Source organism: Pyxicephalus adspersus, chromosome 8 (assembly GCF_032062135.1).
Source record: "Pyxicephalus adspersus chromosome 8, UCB_Pads_2.0, whole genome shotgun sequence".
NCBI lineage: Eukaryota > Metazoa > Chordata > Amphibia > Anura > Pyxicephalidae > Pyxicephalus > Pyxicephalus adspersus.
Window position 1 is genome coordinate 41,991,908 of NC_092865.1, and position 27,598 is coordinate 42,019,505.

The following is a 27,598-nucleotide window of genomic DNA, read 5'->3' on the forward strand; positions in this document are numbered from 1 at the left end:
ATGTAGTGGTGAGAAGTAGTGATGGTTTCAAAAGACAGAAGATGGGTAAGCAAGTTTAAAAAAATGGGTGTAAGGGCTCTTTTTAAATGAGCAGAAAGTAGGAGCAAGCCGAATAGGATAAGGAAGACCATTCCAGAGAGTTGGGACAGCTCTGGAGAAGTCTTGTAAGCGTGCGTGTGATGAGGTTATGAGTGAGGAAGTCATTAGTAGGTCATTGGAGGAGCGAAGAGAGCGGCTGGGGGAGTATTTTTTTACCAGGTTAGAAAGGTAAGTGGGACAAGAACTGTGTAGGGATTTGAAGGCAAAGCACAGGAGGTTGAATTTGATTCTAAGGTGAAAATAGAAGCCAATGGAGAGAACTGCAACGAGCTTAGTGTACATATACAAAAAACTGCAAACAAGCAGGTGAGATTATTTTATAGCAGAAGGAACATTAATGGTCACCTCCACAATAAACTTGCCTGCTCACAATTTTGTATTTCTAAGTTTTCTATCCAGGAGTATGGAGAAAATAACAAAAATAATATGAAGAAAATATTATGGAAAATGCAGCACAGTGTTTATTCATCACAAGTAATGCCCCATATTATTTTGTTATTATTAGGGCAATGCTTGTTTTGTATTGTGGCATCTTGTGTGTCCTGTAACAAAATAAATAATAATCATTTTCTCATACCTTCTAAACATAGAAGATAAACAGACTGCAACCCTTAGGAAAAAATAAAAATACCAGCCAACATAACACACATTTCCACAACTTTGAGCAGCATTGCCACAATGTGTAACCTTCATGGGCCACAAAGCATTGTGCTATGACTGACCAAAGTACAGCAATAGCCCGGTACAGAATGCAGGGTAACGCCATAAGGGCTTTTTTTTTTTTAAATGCCCTAAAACCTTGCCTTGTATTCTATGGGCAACCAATTGGAGAACCCGGCCAAGTTTGATGGCCCGTCCCCACAGGGAGGGGAAGGCTCTTTTCATGACTCTGCTCTGACGTGGTTTCCGGCCCCTAGTGCCCCAGCTACACACAGTTGCAGGAAGAAACAACAGCCGCCATTTTGTTTGTGTGTGAGGGATGGTTTCCGGGCTTGATATGTATACGTACTGCGACGCCTTTACATTGAAGAACGATTTACAGAACAGCACGTGTTTCTTATTGTAATCCACCTCGAAGCCCCCATCTGGGAGAAGCAACAAGAAAAATAAGCCTGTGATAGAGCAGTGGCGATCCGAGCCCGGGGGATAATTGAAAGAGCCTTTATCTTGTCCTAGCTCCATCATCGGTCTCGGCGATCCGTTCCCCTCCGCTGCCTACACCGGGACTATGTAGGCCGACAAACCGCAAGTAGCAAAGTGCAGTATTCGTGCGATCATGCCATCTGCTGCGCCGAGGATGTGCGGCGTCCCCGTGTGATGTATGGAGAGGCCCTGCGTGCTGTGAAGTTTCTGTGTCCATTGGTGTAAAGCGCTGGGACTGTGCTGTACCGGGCTCACAGATGGATGTGTCTCCTCTGTATTAATGAGCGATCTATGAAGCGTCAATAGGTCTGCCCGGCTATACATGGTGCCTAATGGCAGGCTGTTTCTAGGGCATTGGAGTGGCGATGGCAAAAAAACGTCATGGCTGAAAATCTGCTTGATGCCGGGCCTCCTTCGGCTAAGAAGCCCAAGATGTCTTCTCCTGCCCTGTCTTCCAGCAATGGGGAAGGTAATGGTTTCTCCTACATTCGCCTTGTTTGCTGTATTGTGTGTGGATCGCTGCCTGAACATGCATATAAATCAATGCATTAGGCCAAATCTATTCGTTTTATGTCTATTTTATACATCATGGAAAAGGCTTATGTGTATAAGTAGATTCTTAGTGATCAGCTCATACATACATTGGATTTATCATTACTGAACAAAAGCAGAGACATCACTCATCCTGTATGTGAGGACACAAATCAGATTCCTTTGCAGTCATTTGTCTCTTCCACTAGGCCATAAGGCTTTGTCTTGCCTGCTCTTCCCAATTACTTTTTTTTTTTTTTTCTAAATCCAGCCCATGCATGGAGGGAAGCTGACACTGTCATCTGGCTTTCCAGTGGTGTTTTGTGTGATTGTGATGTGTAAGTTGTGCAGTTTGATGTATGTCATTTTGTATAGGACATGATCAGTGCATAGAGCAGAGCTTCAATCTAAATGATCAGCCCTGACCAGCTGCTCATAACACACGATTCACAGCCCAGCAATCACCGGCCTTTCTTTTGTATGTTGCAAAGGGAGATTGTACATGTCTTTTTTATTGTTGGAGGGGTGAAAAACGCAGGAAAGCATATCCAACTACTTCCAGAAATATGTACTGCAATGCTGACCTGGGCACACATGATGTTCATTTATCAGTGCTCACATCTTAGTGGTGAAATTATAATCATTGTCCGTGTTCTTCTCCTCCTTAAAGCTGTATTTCTTATTAAAATACTCTGCTGTACCATTCCCCAGTCAACTACAGGCATTCGATATTTCCAGGTGAATAGAAAACCTGTTGCCCCAAAAGCAGTGGTTCATTTTGTCAGCTTGTTCATCTTGTTGTGACCAGTAGACGAGAGGATCTTCCTTTCAGGTCTCCTTTTTTTTTTGACAGGGTCTCTTTAAACACACAGCCCACATTTTTGTCTCCAATTTTGGTGCATCACAAAGCCCTCTCCACCCCTCAGTGTTGTTGCTTGCCCCAGTGTCTGTATTTATTCCCTGTTGTGTATACAGTATTCTCTCTCCACCAATGGCCATACTATATTCCCTATCATCCCCCCCCCCCCCCCCAACCAATGTCCGTGCAGTATTCTCCAGCATCTCTCCACCATCCAATGGCCGTGCAGTATTCTCTAGCATCTCTCCACCATCCAATGGCCGTGCAGTATTCTCTAGCATCTCTCCTCCCAACCAATGGCCGTGCAGTATTCTCTAGCATCTCTCCCATCGCAGGCTCCGATCTGGAGGACGTGTTCTGTCGCTCTGGCCGGTGCGCGCCAGTGCGCCCCCCCCCCCCCACCCCCAGCGGGGTCCTTCTCCTGACCCTGCTCGGGGTGGCACCGGCCAGAGCCATGGACCACCCAAAGGGCCGGAGAAACATCACTGTTGGGCTGCATACAGGCCAAGGACCGTAGTTTGCCCATGCCTGCTCTAGCATCTCTCCCCCCACCAATGGCCATGCTATATTCTCTATCATCTCTCCACCCACCAATGGCCATGTTATATTCTCTATCCTCTCTCCCCCACCAATGGCCATGCTGTACTCTCTAGCATCTCACCCCGCCCCGCCCCCCCCAACCAATGGCCATGCTATATTCTCTAGCTTCTCTCCCCCAGCAATGGCCATGCTATATTTTCTAGCATCTCTCCCCCATTGTCATACTATATTCTTGTGCAGTAACTTTTCTTACAGTTCTTTCTCCATTGTCCACAATCTCTCTCCAGTCAGTATTGACTTTCCACATTCTATGTTGTTCAGCTCTATATTCCTTGTTTTATGATCTTTCAGCCCCAACATAGGGCTTCGGCTATTCCCTCTTCTCCATTCTCAATTATATTTCATAAACATGAATGTGCTAAATGTTGCCCATTTCATTATGCACTATCCTTTTTGCTTAGTCCTACCCAGGCAATAGAGTATTGTGTCATATGCGGAACATGATTTTACACATCATAAGAAAGGCTATGAACTGCATTTTCCTGAGATATTACAGTATTTACATGACCCTTTATTCAGGTCTACAATCGGCTCCCTGTTTATCTTCTCTTTTTACCCTTCAATCATGGTTAGTTTTTCATGGGGGGTTGGATGTTCTAACAAGATGGGACCGAATGGCAGGTGCTGGCAGATGCTGTTGGTGCTGCTTATTTCTGGTGGCAAAAATGGCACCATTATTAATATTAATATTTTTAAACAGGATTTAAATATGGTTGTGCAAATGACAGACTAATACAGACAGTGATACAGGAGGAGAGGACCCTGCCCCAAAGAGCTTACAATCTAGTAGGTGGAGGAATTTACATACAATAGGATGGGAGATATGTAGTGGTGGGAAGTAGTGATGGTTTCAAAAGACAGAATGAGACCTTATCCAGGACTGAGGGAGACAAGTCAGGGGTGGACAGACAAATTTGGGTGTCATCAGCATACAGATGCTACTGTAACCCAAACGAGGATATGAGACTACCGAGAGAGGAGGTGTACAGAGAAAAGGGAACCGGTCCAAGGACTGACCCTTGGGGAACACCAATAGGGAGGAAAGTGGGTGAGGAGGAGTTACCATTGAAAGAAACTTGAAAGGAGCGGTCAGACAGATAGGAAGCAAACCAAGAGAGAGCAGTGTCACTGATACCAATGGAGCGCATGATTTGTATTAGAAGGGGATGATCAACAGTGTCAAAAGCAGAGGCAAGATCAAGGAGAAGGAGCAGGGAAAAGTTGCCTTGGAATTTAGCTCTGATGAGGTCATTGGCCACTTTAGTAAGGGCTGTTTCAGTGGAATGGGCAGCTCTAAAACTAGACTGGAGAGGGTCAAGGAGAGAGTTGGTGTTCAGGTAATCGGTGAGTTTTTTGTAGACGAGGCGTTCAAGAAGTTTGGATACATATGGGAGAAGGGAGATGGGTCGGTAGGCAGATAACTAATTAGTCAACAGCGAGACTGCAATAGCAGTTATGAGTTGGTATTCAGATTATCGCTACCTTTCCTCTTTGAAGGGTGAAATGAGTTGAGAAGCTGTAAACCTACCTGTTCATGTCTGAGGATGCTAGAAATCCTTCATCCCTCCATGATCGCCCATACTTCATTGTCCTCAGGCTTTCCTGACTTTCTAAACTCGGAACCATTGAGGGACTGTTCAGGAGATGGGTTAACTTCATTCATAAACTAACTGGATCTTTTGAGGAATTATCAAATCTTCGAAAGTCTTAGGATAGATGGATAGAAGTCAGTTTGGAGGTTGGAGGCTGGCTGCATTTGCATGTGACTTGGAGCCTCCATGATTGGAGGAACTTAAATCCAATAGGTGAGAAGGAAAGGCTTGGGGTATGAAGGAAAGCTAGATGATGCTCGCTATCCTCCAGTCAGGGCAGCTTCTGATACATCTTCTAATACACATAGGGAGCATTTGACTTTGCCAATTGGAATATTTTCATATTCCTTACTAGTAAATAAGATTTAAAACATGAATTTGCTGACTTCTGTACCTACAACCACTGTGGAGCAATTTACTCACAGCAGTTATGTTTCCAGCCAACTCCACTAACCTTTTCATTTTAAGGAGCGACACAGCAGCCTCCAGGCAGAGGCACTCTGGGTGGGATAGACTATTGTGACCCAATTTTATTTTATATATCAAAAAAATCTCCATTTGTTTCTTTTTTTTGATATTTGATAAAAGGTGTGGGAATCTCTCCAAGGTAAGGGAACTCGGCCCATAGAGAGACCCCAGTAGGTGTCCCTATTATAGTTCCCCACTCACTATGTTTGCTTTTACCTTCTACACAGAGCTTGGAACCCTGAATTATCAGTTCTAAAGATCTTTAAATATTTGCAGCTGACAGGGGATCCCTAATATCCGGGTTGTAGGTTTTCTGGTTTAGTTCACATTAGTGGGGTTTGCAAACATTTTTAACTGGTTTATTATTTAAACCGATAGCACTATTACAAGTAACTGCAGTCTTTACAAAAGATGGGTTATATTAAAGGGGCACTGGTCAGTTGAGGCATAATACAAAAGGGGAAATGGGCATGGAAATATTGGATACACTAAGGGGTGGCAATTTGAAAGTTGCAACAAAACATGGGGGAGGTGGGGATGGTAGAAAACCGACACAGTTGTAGGAGATACTGGATACCTATGACACGAACAACTGCGATTTATTACATTTTTTCAATGTTGCCCTACCTACTTTTAACCAGGTGTGCTCAAATATACTCTTCTTACCCTACAGGTCTAAATAATATTAGAATAACATAGATCAGGGGTGCCCACTCTTTTTTGGCTTGCAAGCTACTTTTAAAATGACCAAGTCAAAATGATCTACCAACAATGAAAACTTGGACTTAAACTCTTCCTCACACAGGAGGTATTATTTGAAAAGGCAGGGCTCCATGATCTACTCACGTTGCCTTTGTGAACTCCCGCTAGATCGCAATCCACCTGTTGGGCACCCGTGGCATAGACCATAAACTTGGACAACCACATTGTGGCTTTGACCTGAAATATTTATGGCACCATTATTGACCCAAAAAAAAAAAATGTTGGTTACTGAGCATTAAATGAAAGATGGTTGATATTACAAACAGTGCTTAAAATATGTGTTTAGTGGGTAGTATGTGCAGGAGCGATGTGCATATGGGTATGATAGTAGGCAGTGTGGACATTCTACTTGCTGCCTTAACATCCTTTCCTGCACAAGCCCTAATAAGTTATTACCATGTGTAGCCCAGATGGGGAGATTGAGCATCTTCTTTTTCCCTAGTGGGAGACAATTTGCATACCCTAGGTAAGGATTGTGAACCTTCCATAATTTAAAGGAAAAACATTTTGACTTTTCATGGACTTTAACATTCTATTTAATATTGTCACCATAGATTTGGGGCCTCTGTAAAGTTTAATTTTAGCACTTCCTTCCCACTGTAGGGGATATGGTAGAAGGCTGATTCACACACATTCTCACACACTTTGGGCTTACCTGTGTCCTGTGGGTATCGGGGACATTGATTGACAGTTTAGGCATGGAGATTGGGATTGTTCCCAGTGGCTAGTATGACCCTATTAAAAACTTGTATTTGCATAACATTAACATATTACGCAGCCCTTCACAAAGTTCATGTCACCACCCCTCCCTCAGAGGAGTTCACAATCTAATTTCCCCATCATAGTCATATGTCATTAACGCAGTCTAAGGCCAATTTTGGGGAAAGTCAAAAAACCTAACTGCATCTTTTTGGGATGTGGGAGGAAGTCAGTGTGCAGAGAAAATATATTGTGAATGCATATGGGCATTTATAGTCTTATTTTTGCTTCTGATTGGGGATGCCCTTTAATTTTGACTGATCAGTATGGTGTAAACCCACCCTATAAAGGTGAAAAATGTACCAGTATGTTATTCACAACTACTTGGAACTGAAATGCTCGTTACTACTGGCACTAGATTCCTTCATACATAAAATGACCTGGATACCAAAGTAATTTTAGAAGGATTTGCATTCCCATTGATTTTCCTAGGACAAGTTACAAATAAAGTGTATGGTAATGTTACGACTCTCATCAACTTTAATTCTGTATAATGGTTGGGGGCTCTCCTGAACAGGCCTCAAAATATGCTGCCACTGAATAAATGGTATTAGCATTTGGCAGGGCCTTATTTTTTGACATGTTATGTTTTGGTTAAGTGTAGAACATAGGAAATTAGCATGTTTTTTCTGTGCATTCTTTGTATGAAAACAAAAATTTCTTTTTCAGGTGGTTTGTAAAGATATTACAATAATGTATAATTGTTTTTTTCCCCTATTTTGTTTGTTTTGTTTTTTTAGATTATGTGTCCTTTTTCGACTTGGAACATGATCTTCCTGATGAGCTAATTAGCTCAAATGAGTGTTCTCTAAGCAATGGTGGAGATGTTAATCAGAGTCACATGAGTCCAGGTATTGTACCTGATGCAGCTGCTAAGCATAAACAACTCTCCGAACTTTTACTGGGCGGAAGTACTACAAACATGGTTATGGGTCTTGGACAGCAAGTGTCCCAGGCGGGCTCTGGTATTGGGCTTCTGAGCAATATGGTTAAAAGTCCAGTGACTCAGACAGGAATGTCCTCACCATCTTTAGGCATTGGGGGTAATGGAGCCAATCCAGGAGGTCCTTCCCAGACATTAGGCTCCTCAGCAGCAGGAATGATGCTCTCTTTAAACAACCCAATGGCCCAGCAAAGAATGGGCATGAATCCAGGGATGATCACAGGTGGAAATGGACAAAACATGACCCAAGGACAAATGATGAATGGGTCTCTTGGCATTGGAAGACATCAGCCTGGTGTGGCATACCATAATCAAGGAATGGGTAACTTTAGTAACCTATTAGGCGATACACTGCAGCAAAGTGGACCACAGATGGGAGGTCAACCTGGAGCAAGAAGTCCTCAGACAACAGCCATAAACAAGGTTAGTTTGTTGAAATGTTTTACATTTCTATTAAACATATGTGATGTAATATATATTACTTGATTTTTGATACTATTTTACATATTTGGAATAAGAAAGATGTCCTCCTTTACCCATTTCCCCAAATGTGAAATTATTGTGTAATTTTTCTTTCCATTTGGAACTGGCAACCTAATGCGTTAGGCACAGCCTACAGATTTTCTTTTCAATACTGACTTGGAGATTGCAGGATGTTTTAATGTAGAAATATGAAACAGCTGAGACTTTTCTTAATATCTGGCTTTCCTAAACTTTTCTTTTACATTTTAAATGTACATTATCATGGTAGAAACATAGTATTTTCCCCACTTTTTTCACCCAGTGCCATTTAACACTTCCATGTTGATCTAATAAAAAAAAAAAAAACCTGACAAACTCATGTGTCTCCCTGTCCCTAGTTAGGAGAGGTGCACTTTATCATACATGAGTGGTGGTTTAGAGATGCACTCCTTTCCCCAAAATCAATGGTCAGTGGAAGAGGTGCTGCCCACATGGGGGTCAGTGGGTAGAGATAGATATTGCGCCCCCATTACTTGGTGGTGTTGGTGCGGGAACAATGCAGGCGTGATCAGACAGGATTGGTGACAGGGTCATTTTAAATAAAAAGTGTCCTTTGCTTTGCTAAAAAAACCCAGTTATCAACCCAAAATGTGATGAGGAAGACAAACGCTGGAACAATTCCTGATATTTTACACTAGACTAATGGATCTCTTTATTCACTTAACAAGAATATTTTTAGGCTTTCAAACTTCTAAGCAGTAGTGCCATAAGGTAATCATTTTGGGCTTCCAAATTTTTGACTGTTTTTGGTATTTTATGTTGGGGATTTTTGCTGGCCTTGTAACTTTCATGTATATAAAAAAAAAACACATAATGGTAATATATACAGATTACAGTAGAAAAAAAGAACTGTTCTTAAATATTTGCATAAAAAACACTTATTCTTAACAAGACAATATATTAAATCAGGCAGGGCAGTCACTGATTGAAGTAGACCTAGTTACTCCCAATATCATAAATATTATTATTAATATTAATAATAAACAGGATTTATATAGCGCCAACATTTTACACAGCACTGTACATTAGATAAGGGTTGCAAATGATAGACAGTGACACGGGACGAGAGAAGGACCCTCCCCCGAAAAGCTTACAATCTAGGAGGTGGGGAAAGTATCATGTACCAGAATAGTCATACATGTTACAGAAAGTTTAGGATATTGATACTTTAATATATCTTCCATAATATACACCCAATGGGAGTCAACTTGTATGATGCTTTAATGCATTAAGACGTATTAATGCATTTTACGGGAAAAAAACTCTCAAACATCTAGTGTCACCACCAATATGATGGAAAAATCATTCAGTACTGAGCATGGCAAAAAATTTGCCCAGCTAAAGACACTTCCCAAACTACCATAACTTTACCAAAAAAAAAAAAAAACATCCGGCAGCACCTTCTCACCATTTTCTTTGACAACAGACTTCCAGCACTAATGTTTACATTAGCTTCAAGCTTGTAACAAGTATACATTTAGTGCTGTATGCCTGGCAGCATTCTCTGTTATCCATGATAGTGTTAGTAAGGTAAGGATAGCGCTAACAATCAGTTTGCTTGGCTCTATAAAGACGGAATGTCAGAGCAGAAACACTATTTATGAGGGTTAACATTTAATTGTTTCTTGGTTTAATTTCCTTAATAAAATTTACTGGGTGGATGTGCAGGTATGTACAAAAAGTGAACACTTTTGTTGGTGCCCTGCCTTAAAGAAACCAAACACACTTTAAACAGCCTAAAAGTTGTTGGCTCCTGACAGTTGTCAAATTCACTCTTTCTTTCTTCCAGAATATTGCAGTTCGTAATTTTAAAAAAAGAGTGGAAAAAAAATGATGGGACCTTTTCAACCAAATATATAACCAAGCCTCCTTTATTGTAGATATGTTCCTAATTTATTCTTTTCCGTTTTGGCAATTGCTACTTGAAGATGTTTTTTTAAGCTTTGCCTTTTATCGTGGACAAAGTTTTCCTTTGCTTTCTCTATGATTATTATGGGACAGGCAACACACGAGTCTAGTTCATGTTAGAAGGTTGTAGTGGAAAAAGATTTACTTTCTCATTTTACACTTTTGCGATTTCCTTTACTCAATGACCTTTATGATCATCAAAGACCTAAATACCCTACTTTGTATGAGGCATTTTTTCACAACTTTAACAAAATTCATTTTCATTTTTTAAATAATTTACTATAGCAGGCAGATAGATAAATGGTTTGCAACTTCCCTTATTCCATATTTGATTATCACATATGGGCAGTGTGTATGAATTTCAGTGTTGTCACCAGGATTATAAAGTTGGAGGAAAATAAATTTAGATGAAAGTTACAATATATTAAAACTTTCTATTTCACAGATAATACCAATAATAATAAAGTACCTATCTGTGTAGGCATAAAGCTCAATGTGTAGTTCACTTTTGTGAAGTCTAGCTGGGCTTTTATGCAACCCGACGTATATAAATCATTTTTCTTTGGTTAGTGTTTGAAGAATGTGTATTAGACAATGATTTCCCTCATTATCCTGGCAGATTAACTGCACATTGCTCTCTGATGTACCCGGAGCTGAATTGCATGAGGTGACCTAGGCACCTACATAGGACCAGATGGGTGTTCAGCTGGCCTTTCTGTACTAGCAACATAAATTCTTATCCAGGGCCGTAGACTCAGCCCAGCTTCAGTTTTTTTATATAGTTTTATTTTTGTTTTAGTAATACCAAAGAATGTTGTTTATTTACTCACTGGCCATAGATGTCCTTGATTGGGTTCTGCGCCGTCCTGTTACACACATCTTCATCCCGCTTCGGAAAATGCACTGCTATCTTTGTCCGTATTCTTCTTTCTGGCTAAGTTATCTGAACTCGCACTGCTCAGGCGCAAGATTAAGTGATGTAGCCTGCTGTAAAGGGGAGAAAAAAAGTGCCAATCTCACAGCGCATGCATAAGGATGGCATTTTTTCCCCTCTATTGTTTGAAAATGTCACTTGCTCAAGATTGGACATCCAGAGAAGGAGCAGCCAGGAGCCTCCTAGGCTAAAAAGTTGGTGTACAGTTCTCTTTAAAGCTCAGCTTTGGCCATCGTCAAAAACCTCCCTCTCCTCCCCGTGTCTAGTACTTTTTCTTCTTACCTTTACCTCCAACTGGTATCCCACTTCTTACCCCCCCCTGATGTCTCTCCAGGGGCTGCACAAGATGTATCCTCTGGAAATAGGGGGAGGATTTCCAAGTCTCTGTGATCAGTCATCAGAGACATGAGGTGTGTCACAGCAGAGACGATAGGGGAAGATCCATCTACTGCTGTCATCAAAGATTTTTGTAGGCTTTACACCTATGTGTGTGTGTTAGCATGTGGTTTAGGTGTCCCATTTATTTCTACTGAACTTCCCATTTGCATATCCATATAGTAATAACTGTTAGAAGTTGTTGGACAGATATCTGGGAATTTTATTTAGTTGCCCTTTTGGAGTCGCAATGAAACTTTGCTCCTACCTCAACCCAACACCCCCACCCCAACCAGCACTAAGGAGCTTTTTAAACTTTCTTTGTTATGTGGACTGCATTGATTTTAATTTTATGTTGGCTTTGGTTTAGACTTTTTATGTTTGCATGATTTAGTGCAAAATTTCCCTAAAGTGAATTATTTGTTTTTCCTTTCTAGCTTGGAATGATGAACAATTCTAATCCATATGGGTATGGACAGAATTCATGTCCACAAGAAGGAACTCCAGGTATTAGCCTACAAATGCAGAACAAAGCTGCTCTACGGAGTGTTTCAGAGTTTTCATTGGACAAGAAAGCTGGAAGTAGTCTGACAAACATGGTAAGCATTGCAGAGCTGGTTGTGGGGAAATATGAAGGTTGCTGTTGCTGACCTCTGCCCTTTAAACACCCTTTACTCATTCTATGTGTTATGCGGCCTAATTATTTTGGACCCTTGATTCAGTTATGCAGAATACATAAGCCGGTATATGGATTTGTGAACTTTAGAGACTAAAATCCCTTTGTGTTTTTACACCTTTCTTGTTCTCCTGTCTTACTCTCTTCACTGAAATTGATCTAGTAGAGCTGACCATTGGTCCTCTTTTTCCTAGGCCCTATTAGATATGACAGAGGGCCAATTATAGTAATAGTTTTGCATATACTAACAGTGTTTGTTTCCCTTTAATTTTAACAAAGATTGTGGAAAACATTAAAAAAAAAATTATAATTCCCTCTCCGTTTTATTCATAATGCCTGTGCTGTTTCAGAATTGCAGTAAGTTTATCAATGCGCTGTAAGTTTTTAATTAAACTTTACTGTTTTTTGCAAACATAGATCCTTTAGCTTATTGTTTTGAGAGTCAGTTTACCACATTGTCCCAATTAATTTTCAGTGTTCCTTTTATACCAAATTGCTTCAATAACAAAAGTTAGACTTTTTTTAAAACATTTTTGGACAAATTTTTTTAAATGGACAAGTTGATCTAGTTCATATGTGCAACATAATTCTTTCTTCACTGAACAATCATTCATTTTAACATACCTATGTTGCCTTTCTTTTCTCCAAACTTTCAGGATCAACAGTCATCTGGTCAGATTCCCCAAGCCAACATTGTTGCTGCAAACCCACAAAGTATGGGTCCTAGTGCTCAACAGGGAATTGGTTCTGGAGCACCTACAGCAGATCCTGAAAAGCGAAAGCTGATCCAGCAGCAACTAGTTCTTTTATTACATGCTCATAAGTGCCAGAGAAGAGAACAAGCCAGTGGGGAGGTGCGCCAGTGCAACTTGCCTCATTGCCGTACCATGAAGAATGTGCTGAATCACATGACTCACTGCCAGGCTGGAAAAACATGCCAAGGTTTGTTTTAATATTAATATTACTATTATTAATCCTATTATGAAATGTTTTAATTTTGTATAAAGGTTTTTTTTTGTCCTTTTGAACGCTAATTCTGCCTATGTAAGAGGCCAGTCCAATTTTTTTCCCCTGTTTAATTTGCTTAGTTTTTAGTGGAGTAGTGGAGACACATAGGTCTTAAGTGGTAAGGTAATGTGTGAGAAAAGCTTGTGCCTGGTATTGTTCAATTTAATGTAGTACCAATTATAAATATGTGCTACAAATACACAAAATCTACATTTTTATAAACAAATGTAACGGGCTTGCCAAGGAACCTCAAAAATGTAAGTTGCACTTGGGGTGGTCTTTATTTTATTTTTATTCCAGGTATTTTGAACTAAATCATTTTAGATGCTGAACCACATAGGCTGTTTTTTTTGTTATGTTGGCCCAGAATTGTGGTTGTGTGTGATGCGCTGGGAGCAGATATAACAAACTGATGATTTTTGGGGTGTCCTTTGCACAAAATATTCCATCTCACTTAATCCATTTGAGCACTGTTCTGATGCAAGTGCTGTAATGGAGGACGAGTAAAACAAAGGTACCCCAACAGTTCTCTGAAGAGCCAGCAATGCTGCTATTTAAGCTTTACTGGGACTTTAAAATCCCCCAAATAGGAGATTGCAGTTTGTTCTAATGCAGAATGTGAAGCAGGAAAAAGTGAATACAAACCTCACTATTAACAACCCTGATTAAAAAATATGTTTATATTATGTGGGGACCTTGATAATGTTTTATTACTAAATATCTTCACCTTTTGACAATAGTTAAAATAAGCATTTTGTTATAACCAGACAATACAAGTAAGTTGTTAGTGTCCCTATACTCCACTAGATGGCATTGAAATCTCATTTGTAGAGTTGTTAGAAAGGCTCAACATGAGGTCATGTTAATACAAAGACCCAACTCCGAATCTTGTGCAAGTTATGCTCCATTTAGTGAACTGTACTCATTTATACATGGAAATCAAATGTTGTAAAACATTAGGAGTTCCATAAATATTTCAAGAAGTTTAATCTGTTTTATTATGTATTGGTTTTACAGTAATGTGAATTTGAAACCTTTTTGTGTTTTTAGTTGCACACTGTGCCTCTTCAAGACAGATCATTTCCCACTGGAAGAACTGTACTCGTCATGACTGCCCGGTCTGTTTACCACTGAAGAATGCTGGGGATAAGCGTAACCAACAATGTATGTACATGACCATTATAGAGTGTTTACATTGTGCCAAAAGTTATCATCTGCCCAGCTAAAATGATTTCAAGTGCTCTAAAATGGTAACCAAAACCTTAAAGAAGTGGAAGAATACTGAAAACTACCATTCCAATAGATGGAATAATAGTCAAAATGGCAAAGACTCAGCCAATAATCAGTCAGATCATTCTTAGCTGTAATATCTGTTCACAGGTGCCAGAACTTGGTCAACTGCATGCAACACAGATGTGCAGCAGTGCAGAGTTTATACAACTAAATATTCAGTGATGCAAAGGAAAGCAAAATTTTGAAACATTTTTTTCAGTTAATGTTAGCAGGCACTGCTTTTTTTTTTTTTGAACAGCCTCTAATAATCCCTTTTTTCACTTTCTGTAAAGGAATTTTGAGCTTTTTTAACACTTTTCTATTATTCGAAACATCACTGTATATTAGGTTTTTAAATTGCTACTTTTGTAGTTTTAGATCTCTTCTGTGTGTGCAATTTAACCTATGGGTGTGCCATACTCCATTGGATGTCTTGCCTATTAGAATGGGGCTGCAGCACATGGAGCTGAAGCCTACATAGATGTTTTTAATGAACATTGAAACATTTAAATGTCATTACTTCTATATTTAAAAAATCAACCTAATATTTTAATAATGGTAATTTTTCTTTACAGCTTTGTTTGGTAACCCACCAATAACTGTTGGGACTACAGGGACTGTGAGTGCTGCCAGCAATGTGAACCAACAGCCAACACCTTCCATTAATTCTAATAACCAGATTGATCCAAGCTCTATAGAGAGGGCTTATGCAGCTTTGGGATTACCATATCAGGGGAACCAGATGCAGTCCCAATCTCATCCACAGGTTAACAAGGGCCAGCAACCAGGACAGCCAACTCAGGCACTTCGCTCAATGAACTCAATCAGTAAGTGTTGTGTTTATTTTCTTATCATTGTGTGTTATAATTTAAACGGAGGTTTAATTTATGGAGGTTTTCTGTTTTATTCTTTTTTTTATTCACAATGTTATTCCATTATGCTTTTTCTGTTTCCTTTGTTACACTAATAGTGAATCAGCATCTGCGTATTTAGCATGTTATATAAAACATGGCCTTTTCAAGATGTGGCTAAATTTGCTTTTTTTAAAAAAAAAAAAAAAAAAAAAAACTGATAGGCCGCTCTCAATCTGACATTTGTTTTCCAAGTTACCTAATTTTACATTTTTTTTATTTGTCACTAAGATTTTTTTTCTGTGTTTACAGATGCAAATTCAATGGATGTCAATGGCGGGGTTGATGTTCAGAGCTCTAACTTGCTTCCCGATTCTGTTCTGCATTTAGGCATGAACTCTCAAAAGTAAGTTTTCCCACCATTTTCAAAATGGGTACTGTCTCAGCAGTGTAATACAAAGCATTTTTCAATGAATTTAGGGTACTGACCTTTTTCACACGTTCCTATATTTGCACTTAGAAAAGAATTTCTGTCCACATGGCATACTTGCTTATAGATCCATCTATGCATCCGTTTTTCCTTTTCAATATGCATTAAATTTTTATGTTAAAGAATTTATTCATCTGCATTGAAAATTGTGCCATTTCTACCTCAAATACATGTTCACACGATATAATTGTGTTGTATGTCAGGAAAACGGTGTGAATACGTCCTTGGGTACCTAGCTGTAGCCTAAAAGCTGAATCTGATATGAGCTCTTCCTATGCAGGGTAGGGGAAACATCCAGCACAAGGTAGCATAGAAATACAATTTTCCTGATTCACATAACCAATTTTGTCTGTTTAGATAGTTACAGGTAAAACATCTATCCCTATGAGATATGCAATTCTGAGCTCCTCTAGGTAATTCCATGTGTGGTGATGCACAGCACGTATGTTGGTGTGCTCTGTTGGTAATAACATGCCAAAAGCACATTGACAATGACTGCAGTTCTTTGATGTGCCCTGTGTTTGGAAAAAATTCAAGTATGCACTACATTTATGTGCGCACGGTTGGGCAGTCCATTTAAATGAATGTGCTATCCTCACGCAGTGCACACACAAGTACGCAGCAACACACTGATTTGGTCAAATCTGTTCACTGGAGAATCATATACTGGCTATATATTTCCATTCTAGAAACAAGATAGGGGGGATTTGCCAAAAGAAGCTTATTCTTTTGGGATCCAAACAATTGAAGTACCGCCCAAAATGTTTATTTTTTGGTTTAGGATTTGATAAATTCTGGACTGAGTTGCCAAAGAATAATATTTTTATGTTTGCATTTTCAGCTCTCTTCTTGGTGATGGCGGGGGCACTTCAAAGCTAGGATCCATGCCTGCAGCAAATCCACCATCAAGTGTTGGGGGCCGAAAACAGTGGCATGAAGATATAACCCAGGACTTAAGAAACCATCTTGTTCACAAACTGTAAGCAGTTAACCTCTTTCTTATTTTCATTCTTGTTGAATTTGTTAAAATCATTACATACTCAAGCATTTAATTTAATCGTTTAGCAGTACAGTTATGTTATCAATTTGTATTTTATTATTATTATACGTAGAAAAATGCATAGTCTAATAGTAAAGATGATTGCCTTTAAGTTTTAAAGTTTTAGACCGCAAAACAATAGGAAAGACCCAAACTTCTAGGTCCTCCTACACTGCCCAGTTTCATCTAAATGGCCTGGCATAGAGATTGGTGGACTTGTGGATTTTTATTTGCATCTTGCATGTATCTTGACATTTTTTTTCTGTCAGTTTTGGCTGAAATCCTGGTCTGTGGCATTTTAACAAACCCCATGGCTCAGTCCAGCCAAGTCACAAGGGGCCCAAATGTCTCTAGGTGTAAGACAACAATACCTGGCCTCATGTGGCCGCAATGTGTAGGCATTTCCTGGATGATGAAAGAATTGATGCTATGTTCCCCAGACCTGAATTGAGTAGAGACCGTTTTGAACATTATTGGTGCATTCTTTGATATTCAGAGTGATTTTTAAATAGAGTCAGTGTGTCAGTGGGTTAATGATTTTGTTTTCCATTGACAGTTCCTACGTAATTTCCTTCTCAATGAATTACACAATGTATGTCCATATTTATATTGGTCTGCCCTTTTTATTCTAAATTTTGTGTGGTCAACTGGATCAATAGAAATCGCTATTAAATAATATGAATTGGTTATCTTGCTTCTGGGAGGTTAATGCATTGATTTGCCATGACAATTACAATAATTGCATTTTCCAAGATTCCTAATTTCACATGAAATTATGAGTACCATATTTGTTTACCACTTAATCTTGCTTTTTTATTATATATACAAGTGTGCAAGCCATATTCCCAACACCTGACCCAGCGGCATTGAAAGACCGGCGTATGGAGAACCTCGTAGCATATGCTCGGAAAGTGGAAGGTGACATGTATGAATCTGCTAATAGCAGAGTAAGTACTATGCAGTCTGTTTTGCTGTATCTTTTTTATTTTTGCCATTGTTACCTTTTTCTGTTTAGGTTTTGCTTTTTCAATTTTGTGACTAAAGTAAAATTCCTACGTTGTAAAAACTGTCAGGCTAAACTATTTAAATGCAGGCAGCTTGTGACTTCACTGTTCATGGAGAGGACCTTGGATCCTTCTGGATAGGTAAAGGATGGGCTTGGTTCAGATTTAGGACATTGAGTCCCTGTAATCCACCTGGAATTAGGATTCATGGTTATTTCTAGGGCACATGAGGGGTTAGGTAATGTTCGATTTATTCATTTTGCCTGCATGTTACTAGTACTAGCAAATTTGAGCCAGTTCATTAAAGAGAATAACCTAAAACTGTGTTTATGCATTATTCTTCACCTGACAGTATGACATTTTTAGAATTGTACAAGAATACCTATAAAGGATTCGTACTGCTTATGTAGGAGAGGATGACATTTATTAGGTGAGAGTATAAATAGCACATGTTATCCTTCCTAACTGTAACATTGTCAATTAATGACATGTATGTGGCCAGCCAATGTTAAGTGTAACAGTATTCTGATGTTTTACTTAATTCTCTGCCTGGGTGATAGATTGGAATTTGGAACTGTGTATAATAGGCATTTTATTCTACATGCAACTCGGGGCAATGAGACTTTAGTCACGCTGTGGGCTTGGATACAAGGCATTCACATAGATGTTCCTAAAAGTATAACTCTCCCTAGTCATTATTTGGGCACGCCATCTGTTTTGGTGGTATAAAAAGGTCTGTAACATACTGGGTATTAGCAAGTGAGTTTTAATGTTTTGGCAGTATGTGTATGTACAAAGACTAATGATATCTTATAAACTATCTTTCCCAGCATCCTTGGGTAGCAGGTAAATTGTAGTCATAGGACTTTGTTTGCCTCATCTTAGCTAATCAATGTGTTTGTTCTTTTCAGGCTGAATACTACCATTTACTTGCAGAAAAAATTTACAAAATACAAAAAGAGCTAGAGGAAAAGCGTCGCAATCGGATGCAGAAACAGCTGGTTCCTAATGCTTCCGCACAAGTTAATTTTGGCCTAGGTGTGCCCCCAGCACAGTCAGTCGTGTCTACCAGTAGGTTTTTTTTTTATTTTGTCTTATTTTAAAGACTATCAAGGGTAAAGTTTTTATCTTTACCTCTTTCTTGTTTTAATGGGATCAGTTGGTATGTATTGTGGTAAATGTATTTTAATGAAACAAATGCCAGCAAGCATATTAGTGTTGTTGTGCTATTCCCTTTAAATTAATTAATATTTAAAGTTTTATATGTTTTACCCTTGTATCGCCAGTCTACAGAAAACTAACGGTGTATTTTGATAAAGCCCAGTTGGATGAATTAACTCTTGACTTATAGGAAGACTCCGATAACAGGAAATGCCACCATAAATATTTATCTGATTTTGTGTTGCAGCCTTTGCAAATAGGTCTATTGCAAAAATGACTGCTCGTATACTCATTTACAGGTTAACAAATAGTTACCTGTTTTTGTTTTTTAGTTTAAGATTTATTTTCTTTTATTTTGTTTTTTCAGTGTATAGATATAGCATACTACAATATGAATATTTGTTTTCATTAATTTGTGATTTAAATTTAAACACAGAACTTGCTGTTTTTAGTAATTGGTTTCTACTTTTATTTAGATGGTCCAGTCTCTGATCCAAACATTCTGCGATCTTCTGTTCAAAACCAGATGATTAATACTATGCCAAGTCAACCAGGTACTGCTACTAAAATTGTAACCGATGATGGTTATTTATTGTGCACATTTTGTGGATGGCGCAGTCATTTGACCACCAGCCAGTTGCTGTTTTTTCTGGCTGTTGCTGTGAGACCAGCAACTGCATAATTATCACATTCCTTGGTGGGATGCTATGGGAGGAGCAACCCTTCGCATTATCCCATATTATTGCTGTGATGCACTGAGTGGATCAGGACAATTACTGGTTGTCGCAGAAGCTAAACAGAAACCTTACAGTAAGGTTCATGTCCCAGTGATGGCTATGGAACGTGATATTTCCACTCACTAGGGATACTTTTAACTGTATATCCCAGAAAATGTTTTTTTCCTTGACTTGCTACCTCCGCTGGAAGTCTGATGATGTACATTTATAAAATTTGTTACTGTGGAAGCGTTAGTTTAATAATTTTGATCTGTAAGGTGCTGAGGTGCACGTTTTCAGGGAAACATTTTCTTAAACCTTCATAAAGAGAGAGAACACTGGGCAAGTTTTGAACGGATTATTTAAAGCACTCATATGGTGTTTCTGGACCAAAACAGTACTGTCAACTCCTGTTCAGTTTCATCAAAGGCTTTATAGCAATGGTTAAGACATCTGTGAACACCCCTCCAACTGTTTTCCCTTTGTAAAATATTGTACTATCTAGCGAGTCTTTCTCCCTGATTGAGTGGGTTATTACCTATATACCTATATACCTATCACCTATATACGTTCTATTGTAGGGCACTGCCATCTTCCTTCTCATAGAGACTATTTTTGACCACCTTGATTGGTCATGCCGGGTTTATGCGGGTGTGTGGGAGTTCATTCATCCCCAGCACATACAAGGGAAGCCAGGATTAAATGCACAACTCATGTTTTTGTCAGAAATACTGAATGAGCAGGCAGGTAAGACATATTGTTGCAGAAGGGAAATCGCCTGTCCCTTTCTGCAATAATGACCTGCTTCATCGAGCGTTTGCTCCACTTAAAGAAAAGATTGCCTCAATCATCATGTTTGCCACTAAATGCATGTTGAGTAAATCTGTCAGGTTTAACATTCTAAACAGAGCATTCAGCAATGTGGTGATGAGGCTCACTAAACATAACAGCCCAAAAGATCATGCTTGTTTAGTAAAGGCCATGGAATTGTTTTACACTTTTAAGGGCCCATGCATTTTTTTTGAGGCCTATCACATAAACTTGAGATTATACCGTTCTTCTTTTTGGGGGAATTCTTTTTTTTACTTTTTACATTAAATGACTTGAGGTGGAATCACATTTTTTTTCTTGGAAGAGTGGTGGGGATTCACAATGAGAAATGATAACTGTTTTTACTTTTGGCTTTAGGAATGAACCAGTTTGGACAGCCCAGTATGCCCTTGCAGTCAATGATCCAAAGGCAGCAGGCACCAATATCGCAACAGGCACCAATGTCACAGCAGACAGGACAGTCTGCACCTATGAATCAGGTTTGTTAATGGCAGGAACATTGTAGAACTGGTTAGACAATGTTTGTAATGTTTTGTTTTTACTCTGGTCTGATGTTTAAAGACAAATGTAGTGAAAACTGTACTTTTTTTTGTTACTGTACTTTGGTTACTTTAGTACTTTTTGTTGCTGTTACTTTTTTTTTTAAATAACCTTTTTAAGAAAATCGGGTGCTATGTTTTAGAAGTGAATCACAGGGTTCTGGTTAAATGGTGCTAAATAAAGTTGTAAGTAGAAATTACCAGCCCACTAAGGTCCAGTATTTAGGAAAATGATTTACTGGATTTCTCCGTCAAAAACAGATGTAACATATTAAGAACCATTTGTTTGTTAAGGTGTAGATTTTTTTTATTTAAAAGGTTGTATTCTACACAAAATAGGTTTATAATTGAATTTGTCTTATTTAGATGGGATTTTCTTCCAATGTACCCCAGTCGGCATGTGTGTCTCAGGTTGCACAGAATCGTTTCATGTCCCCAAATCAATTCCAAGTTTCATCGTCTGTGTTGAACTCTGCAGGACACAATTCTTCTGGGATGCCCATGCCCCAGTCTATGAGTCAGAATCCCCCAACGCAGGTAAGACTGAGTATTTATTTTGATAGTGTATGTATGTATACATTGTTTCACATGATAATTAAGCTTTTTTGTGCATTTATTGTAGGGGCAGTTGACAAATTCTTCTCGTTCTCTAAGTTCTCCTGCAATACCTCAGGAGTCTGTTGGCAATCCACTTGAAAGTCATGTGGCACCTGTCCATCATAATTTACCATCTCCAGCTCCAAGCCGTACTCCAAGCCGTACTCCAACCCGTACTCCAACCCCCCAACTTACATCACCAGGGTTGACTACATCCCAAGCATTAATACCTAATGATCATGTGTCAACTCCAGCTTCCTTGGTGCAGTTACAGCAGAATGAGAGCTCTTCTCCATCTGAAGTGGCACCTTCATTAGCAGGCACTTCATCTGGTATGCCAAGTGTTGAGCAGTCATATACTACATCTCCTCAGCAACAGTTAATTCAGCAACCATTGTCTCGTCCTCCATCACAACCAAGTTTGTCAACACCTGTCCCAACGCCTACTGCTCCACCACCACCACCAGCCCCAATTCAGCTTCACTCAAGCCCTATGGTAAGTCTGCTTTGCCATTTTTATCTTTATCATGCTTGTTAAGAGCTATAAGACTGAGATTAGTTACATATATTAACATTGCCTGCTCTGGCTGTTTAAAGACTTTTTAACTAGGAACTGATTTCTGGAAGCTCTGTCTGAAAGGAAATGGCAGGCAGTGGTAAATGACCTAGTCACCTAGTATTCCTGTGGTCCAGCCATGGAGGTATTGGCTTTCGTATTATAACTGATGTAATTGTGTATGAATTACATTTGAAGGTTTCTTCCACTTTTGTGAAAAAAGCAAAAACATAACAGTTGCTACACAAGCATTTTTTTTTATTATAAAGTTAATACAAATTACCTTTCCATTTTAATCTGCTGCTGCTTGTTACCAAATGTTTAAGCAGATCTGTTGAGTATTTCCCATCCATTAACTGATACTATTTTTGTTTGACAGCCTTTGGAATCATCATCTGTTGTGGAATGTTCTGGATCCAGTCCATCAACAGCCCAAAGCCCTGAAAATGGTTCACAACAGAATGCCCCTGAGAACCCCCTGCAAGATGCAAATATGGAAATTAAGCAGGAAGAAGTAGATTCCGAAATTGTGGAAGCACCTTCTGAGGAAAAGCCAGAGGTAAAATGTTGCCATGCAGTGCCAGTATGCCAGTGCCTCAGTAGTAAATACAGATATTATGTAAACATATGTTGGGTATACTCCTTATTTTATTCTTTCATTTTAATGCTTGATTGAAAGCATGTCTATTCTGGAACATGTACCTATTTTTAAGCTTCTTCACTGTTGACAGGTCTGTTGACAACACTGGGCAGACAGTGATAATGTACCTCAATGCACGCAGTAGTAGGATTGTCTTAACACGTGACTCCATTCTGTGCATCTTACGGATTCTGAGAATAGGCCAGGAATGTACACGGCACAATGCTGTACATCATAGATGGGAACTCATTTATTACTCATGGAATCTTTGTATGTCTTTTGCAAACAAACATGAACTACTAATAACATGAGATCTAAAGCTCTGATTTAAGCCATTTTCCATTTTTTTCATCATTTTTTGTGTTTTTTCACTCCTTGAGCTTAACAGTTTACTTTTTTTAGTTTTTTTTCCCCATTTTTACTTGACCAAGTTCCCCTTTTTCATGTTTCCTGCCATTTCCTTCTTGGAGTGCAGACCGGTGACATCATTTTACCATTACAACTATCCTTTGCAAAAAAAAGTTAATTGCTGTAAGACTTCATACTGATGTGCTCCCTTTGCAATACTCCAACCCTTCCATGGTGAGACATCACCACTTCTTTCTGGTGCTGGTATTTTTGCAGTCCTATACATATATTGCCTTTCCTTTGGCGTGCCATTGTAATTTTCTTTTAATTGCTAATTTTACATATTTTTATTCTATCAATTAAAGGTAACTATATTTATGGAAGTAGATAAAATTGTAAGCTCTTCAGGGCAGGGTCCTCTACTCCTGTGTCACTGTCTGTATTCATCTGTCATTTGCAACCCCTATTCAATGTACAACGCTGCGTAATATGTTGGCGCTATATAAATCCTGTTTAATAATAATATTATTATTAATGAAGATGCAAATGTTATTGTAAATTGACATCCAATGCCTTTTATGTCTATCTTTTCCCTCTGTTCTTGGTTCATTACCAGCAGTCACTGGACAACATGTATGTATATGGTAGTTATTCTGTGTTGTAAATGATACCTTCTTTAAATATCAGGTTAAATCTGAACCAGCTGACTGTAACCCCAAATCAATGGATTGTGAGAAGAAAAACGATGTAACTTCAGATGTTAAATCAGAAGAAAAACCAAGCACGCCTGCTCCACAATCTTCCCCTGCAGGGGAGCCCAAAGTGAAGGGTAAGCTCATTATGTTTAATTTGGGGAAAAAAACTAACTGTATACTTCGTTCTGTATTCAACTGCCATGTAAGACTCCCATTTGAGGGAGGAGCAGCAACAGGCATTTCTCCTATGTACCATAGTTTTAGTCTAACGCTGCTAGCTTGCTGACAGTAGAACAGATTGTCTAGCTTTCTACCTGTTTGTGCCCTCCTTGCATTACTATTGGTTATGAAGCCTTAGAAAAAAAATGTACAATTTCAGCTTAATGATAGTATTCTGTATAAATCTTTTTTAGATGTTTTGTAGATTAACTTTCAAAAACTTTTTTTTTTGGGGTTGCTAAGTTTTCAAACCTGAGGAACTACGACAAGCGCTTATGCCTACACTAGAGGTATTATACCGCCAAGATCCTGAATCTCTTCCATTTCGTCAGCCTGTAGATCCTCAAATATTAGGAATACCGGTGAGTTACTTATTTGTAAATAAAAATACTGATTTGTATTTCCCTTTTTTTATTCCTAGTAAAAACTCTGATCAATATAGTCAAAGAGAGCAAATCTAGTTACTGAGGACATAGATAGTGATAAAAACCTGATTGTGATCCTAACCATATCATAATAAATTATTTATAGTATTTTTATATTGGTAACTCCTGTAATTGCTTTACTTTCCACAGCTCTGTAACTGTATTATATAACTTTATTATGATTAAGGATGTTGCCTCTTTTTGCAGGATTACTTTGAGATAGTGAAAACCCCCATGGATCTGTCAACTATTAAACGCAAACTGGATACAGGACAGTACCAGGATCCATGGCAGTATGTGGAGGACATTTGGCTGATGTTTAACAATGCCTGGTTGTATAATCGAAAAACATCCCGTGTTTATAAGTATTGTTCAAAACTAGCTGAAGTGTTTGAACAGGAGATTGATCCAGTCATGCAAAGTTTGGGTTACTGTTGTGGTCGAAAGGTGAGTTTTTTTTTTTTTTTTGCTGTGTAAAGGATGGCTACAGTGTCCTTTTGACTTACTAGCAGCTATGTATTGCACAAACTGTAAAATGTATTGATAACTGAACTAGGTATAAAATTGATATCTGCTTATTTATCTATTTTATTATTTTTTTACTCTAATAAAGTCACTGCATGTCATAAGTGCACTGGCTGTTTGGGCAGCCTCATGGCAAATGCAGTATTAGGCAGCTTTATAATTCAGTTCTATTTAGTTTATGTAAGCAGTGGTTTGCCATACTAAGGCCACTGCTTTATGAATTAACCATTAGACTTCTTAAAATTGTTTACCAGCGCTGATGTTCTTCCTGTGGTGTTCCTCATGACACCAAGGGAGGGAGGAGGAGGAAGACCTTTTATGTCCTCTTGATGGTTTCTGCAATGACTAAAATATAATTTTTTGGAAATCTAAAGGAATTTGTATCTAGGGAATTAAATAGATTTACAAGCAAACTTCATTTTATTGTGCTTATAAGAAAGCAGCAGCACTTTAATATTAAAAATAAAATCTTTATGATTAAGTATATTTTTCCTTACCTTTACAGCTCGAATTTTCTCCACAAACTTTATGCTGCTATGGAAAACAGTTGTGCACGATTCCACGTGATGCTACCTATTACAGTTACCAAAACAGGTAAGTGCAACCATATATCCAATTAGAAATCCACAAATGGATTTTCAGCATTTTTTGGAAGATTGTGTCATTTTTAGGAAGAGTGTGTCTGAGATGTAGGAAGCCAGTGGGTGAATAAAACTAGCAAAGTCCATGAAAAATTAAATTTTAAGTGAAGTTTGGCATTCATGACTTTCACTTTGCAAACTAAATCCCAGTCCAAAATGAGGAAATTATAAGCAGTGTACTGTGCTGATTTTTATTGTTAACATTGTTAACATATGAATTGTCTTTTATCTTCATTCTAATTCTGTTTGCTTTTACCTGCCCTATATTCAATAGTTGTTTTTAGTTTCTTTTGCTCTTTCTAAGCAATACTGAAGAAAGAAAAGTACTAAATGTCTGTATGTAAATTTACAGAAAATGAGTGCTTAATGTTGCCAGCTCCTTATCCCCTCCAAAAGTTGCATTCTGTGAAACGCTTAATTTTCTGTTCTGATGACTTAAATGCAGTGTGATTAACCTCAGACAGAAGTACTTGGAATAATCATATGAATTTTGTCACATAAGAATAATGTAGTTAGTTCTAATAAGCAACACAGCAGACTACCAAAATTTTGGGGCAACACAGGACTTTTGTGTCCATCACATTCTATTCCAATAAATTTAACATAAAAATCACACTATTGGATAAATAAAGACTACAATTTACAATACAATTAGCGCTACTGGCTTTGTGCTAAAGTGACTGAGGAAATGCTATTTACTTATGATTTTTAAAGGACACTCTGCTTTAAATTTTGGCTCTGGAGTGACCCAGATACATTAGTTGTAATTAGTATACCATCCTTGCCACTGTAAAAAAAAAAAAAAACAACAAAAAAACAATTATTAAATCAATCAACACTGCTAAGTATTTCTGATCTGTAGTAGATGGGGCTGACCATCTAATCACTATAGCACCTAGCTATTTATACGAACTGTACTTTACCAAAAATCTCTTTAAAAAAGCCATTGACCTGGAACTATGGGAAAAAAACACACGTTTGGTCCCACTTGTATCACTATACAAGGTGTTTGGAATACATAAAACTAGGATATTACTAGGTTACCAGGACTTACAGTTCCTTTAAAATGTTTTTTTTATCAACCTGGATGCTTGATAATTTGCTGCTATAAAACGTAAATAACTTTTGTTTTTGTTGATATCAATAAACAGACATTTATCAAACTGAAAGCAGATCTTTGCAAAAATCATTTTTTTTTTGCAATCAAAAACCAGAACTTCACACTTATTAGGATATTTTAAAAATTCCTGAGGAGGAATTAAAATCCTAAGTAGCTAAGAATGTAGACTGGGAAGTGGTAAACTAGGAAAGATTACTGTATGAGTTTTTTTTACTTAAATATACTATGAGAAAAGGAATCTTGGTTTGTATTTGAGTCACTAAATTGATCCGGTGACCCATCATAACCAAAAGTGAAAATTAGTTTAACCTCCCTAGCGTTCTAATTCCGTTCATATTTCCATGCAAAAAGCGTTACATTTTTTTTTGGCATGGGAATTTATTTTACATTGTAGGCTATAATTCTTAGGCATAACTCACTGAAATATGTCCGAGCGTAGCTGGAGATCTGAGGAGGAAGGACGTGACGCAAAAAATGAATCGCAGATAAGACCCAAAACACTTATTTTACAGCTGAAGACATTTTAAAAAACAAATTATGGAATTACTGGACAATGAATAAAAAATTATGCAATCAAGCCATAAATCACAACCTAGATCAGTGGTCTCCAACCTTTCAGACCTCACAGACTGCTACATTCATAATTTTAATTCCGGTGTATGTGCGGGGAGCCGTGTGTCTCTCAAAGGGGAAGACACTTCCCCCAGAGTTATGTCATGATACCAGGTTCCACCCCCTTTCCCATCACAG

General features: G+C 38.4%; 1 protein-coding gene across 2 annotated transcripts in view; it reads left to right on the forward strand.

Moving 5' to 3' along the window:
* Positions 1-1,032: 1,032 nt before the first annotated feature.
* EP300 (E1A binding protein p300) overlaps positions 1,033-27,598 on the forward strand; it is a 40,682-nt gene continuing 14,116 nt past the window's right edge. Inside the window, exons 1-19 of one of the 2 annotated variants that reach the window (XM_072420181.1) lie at positions 1,033-1,711; positions 7,554-8,179; positions 11,933-12,094; positions 12,828-13,113; positions 14,230-14,343; positions 15,027-15,278; positions 15,615-15,708; positions 16,634-16,771; positions 17,661-17,778; positions 18,747-18,906; positions 19,473-19,550; positions 20,901-21,022; positions 21,449-21,619; positions 21,705-22,175; positions 22,615-22,794; positions 23,911-24,052; positions 24,381-24,499; positions 24,770-25,009; positions 25,593-25,681. In XM_072420181.1, coding sequence (XP_072276282.1) covers positions 1,624-1,711; positions 7,554-8,179; positions 11,933-12,094; positions 12,828-13,113; positions 14,230-14,343; positions 15,027-15,278; positions 15,615-15,708; positions 16,634-16,771; positions 17,661-17,778; positions 18,747-18,906; positions 19,473-19,550; positions 20,901-21,022; positions 21,449-21,619; positions 21,705-22,175; positions 22,615-22,794; positions 23,911-24,052; positions 24,381-24,499; positions 24,770-25,009; positions 25,593-25,681 — 3,650 coding nt within the window. In that variant the 5' untranslated portion in view covers positions 1,033-1,623. The remainder of the gene's footprint in view (positions 1,712-7,553; positions 8,180-11,932; positions 12,095-12,827; positions 13,114-14,229; positions 14,344-15,026; positions 15,279-15,614; positions 15,709-16,633; positions 16,772-17,660; positions 17,779-18,746; positions 18,907-19,472; positions 19,551-20,900; positions 21,023-21,448; positions 21,620-21,704; positions 22,176-22,614; positions 22,795-23,910; positions 24,053-24,380; positions 24,500-24,769; positions 25,010-25,592; positions 25,682-27,598) is intronic. The other variant, XM_072420182.1, reaches the window with a different exon arrangement.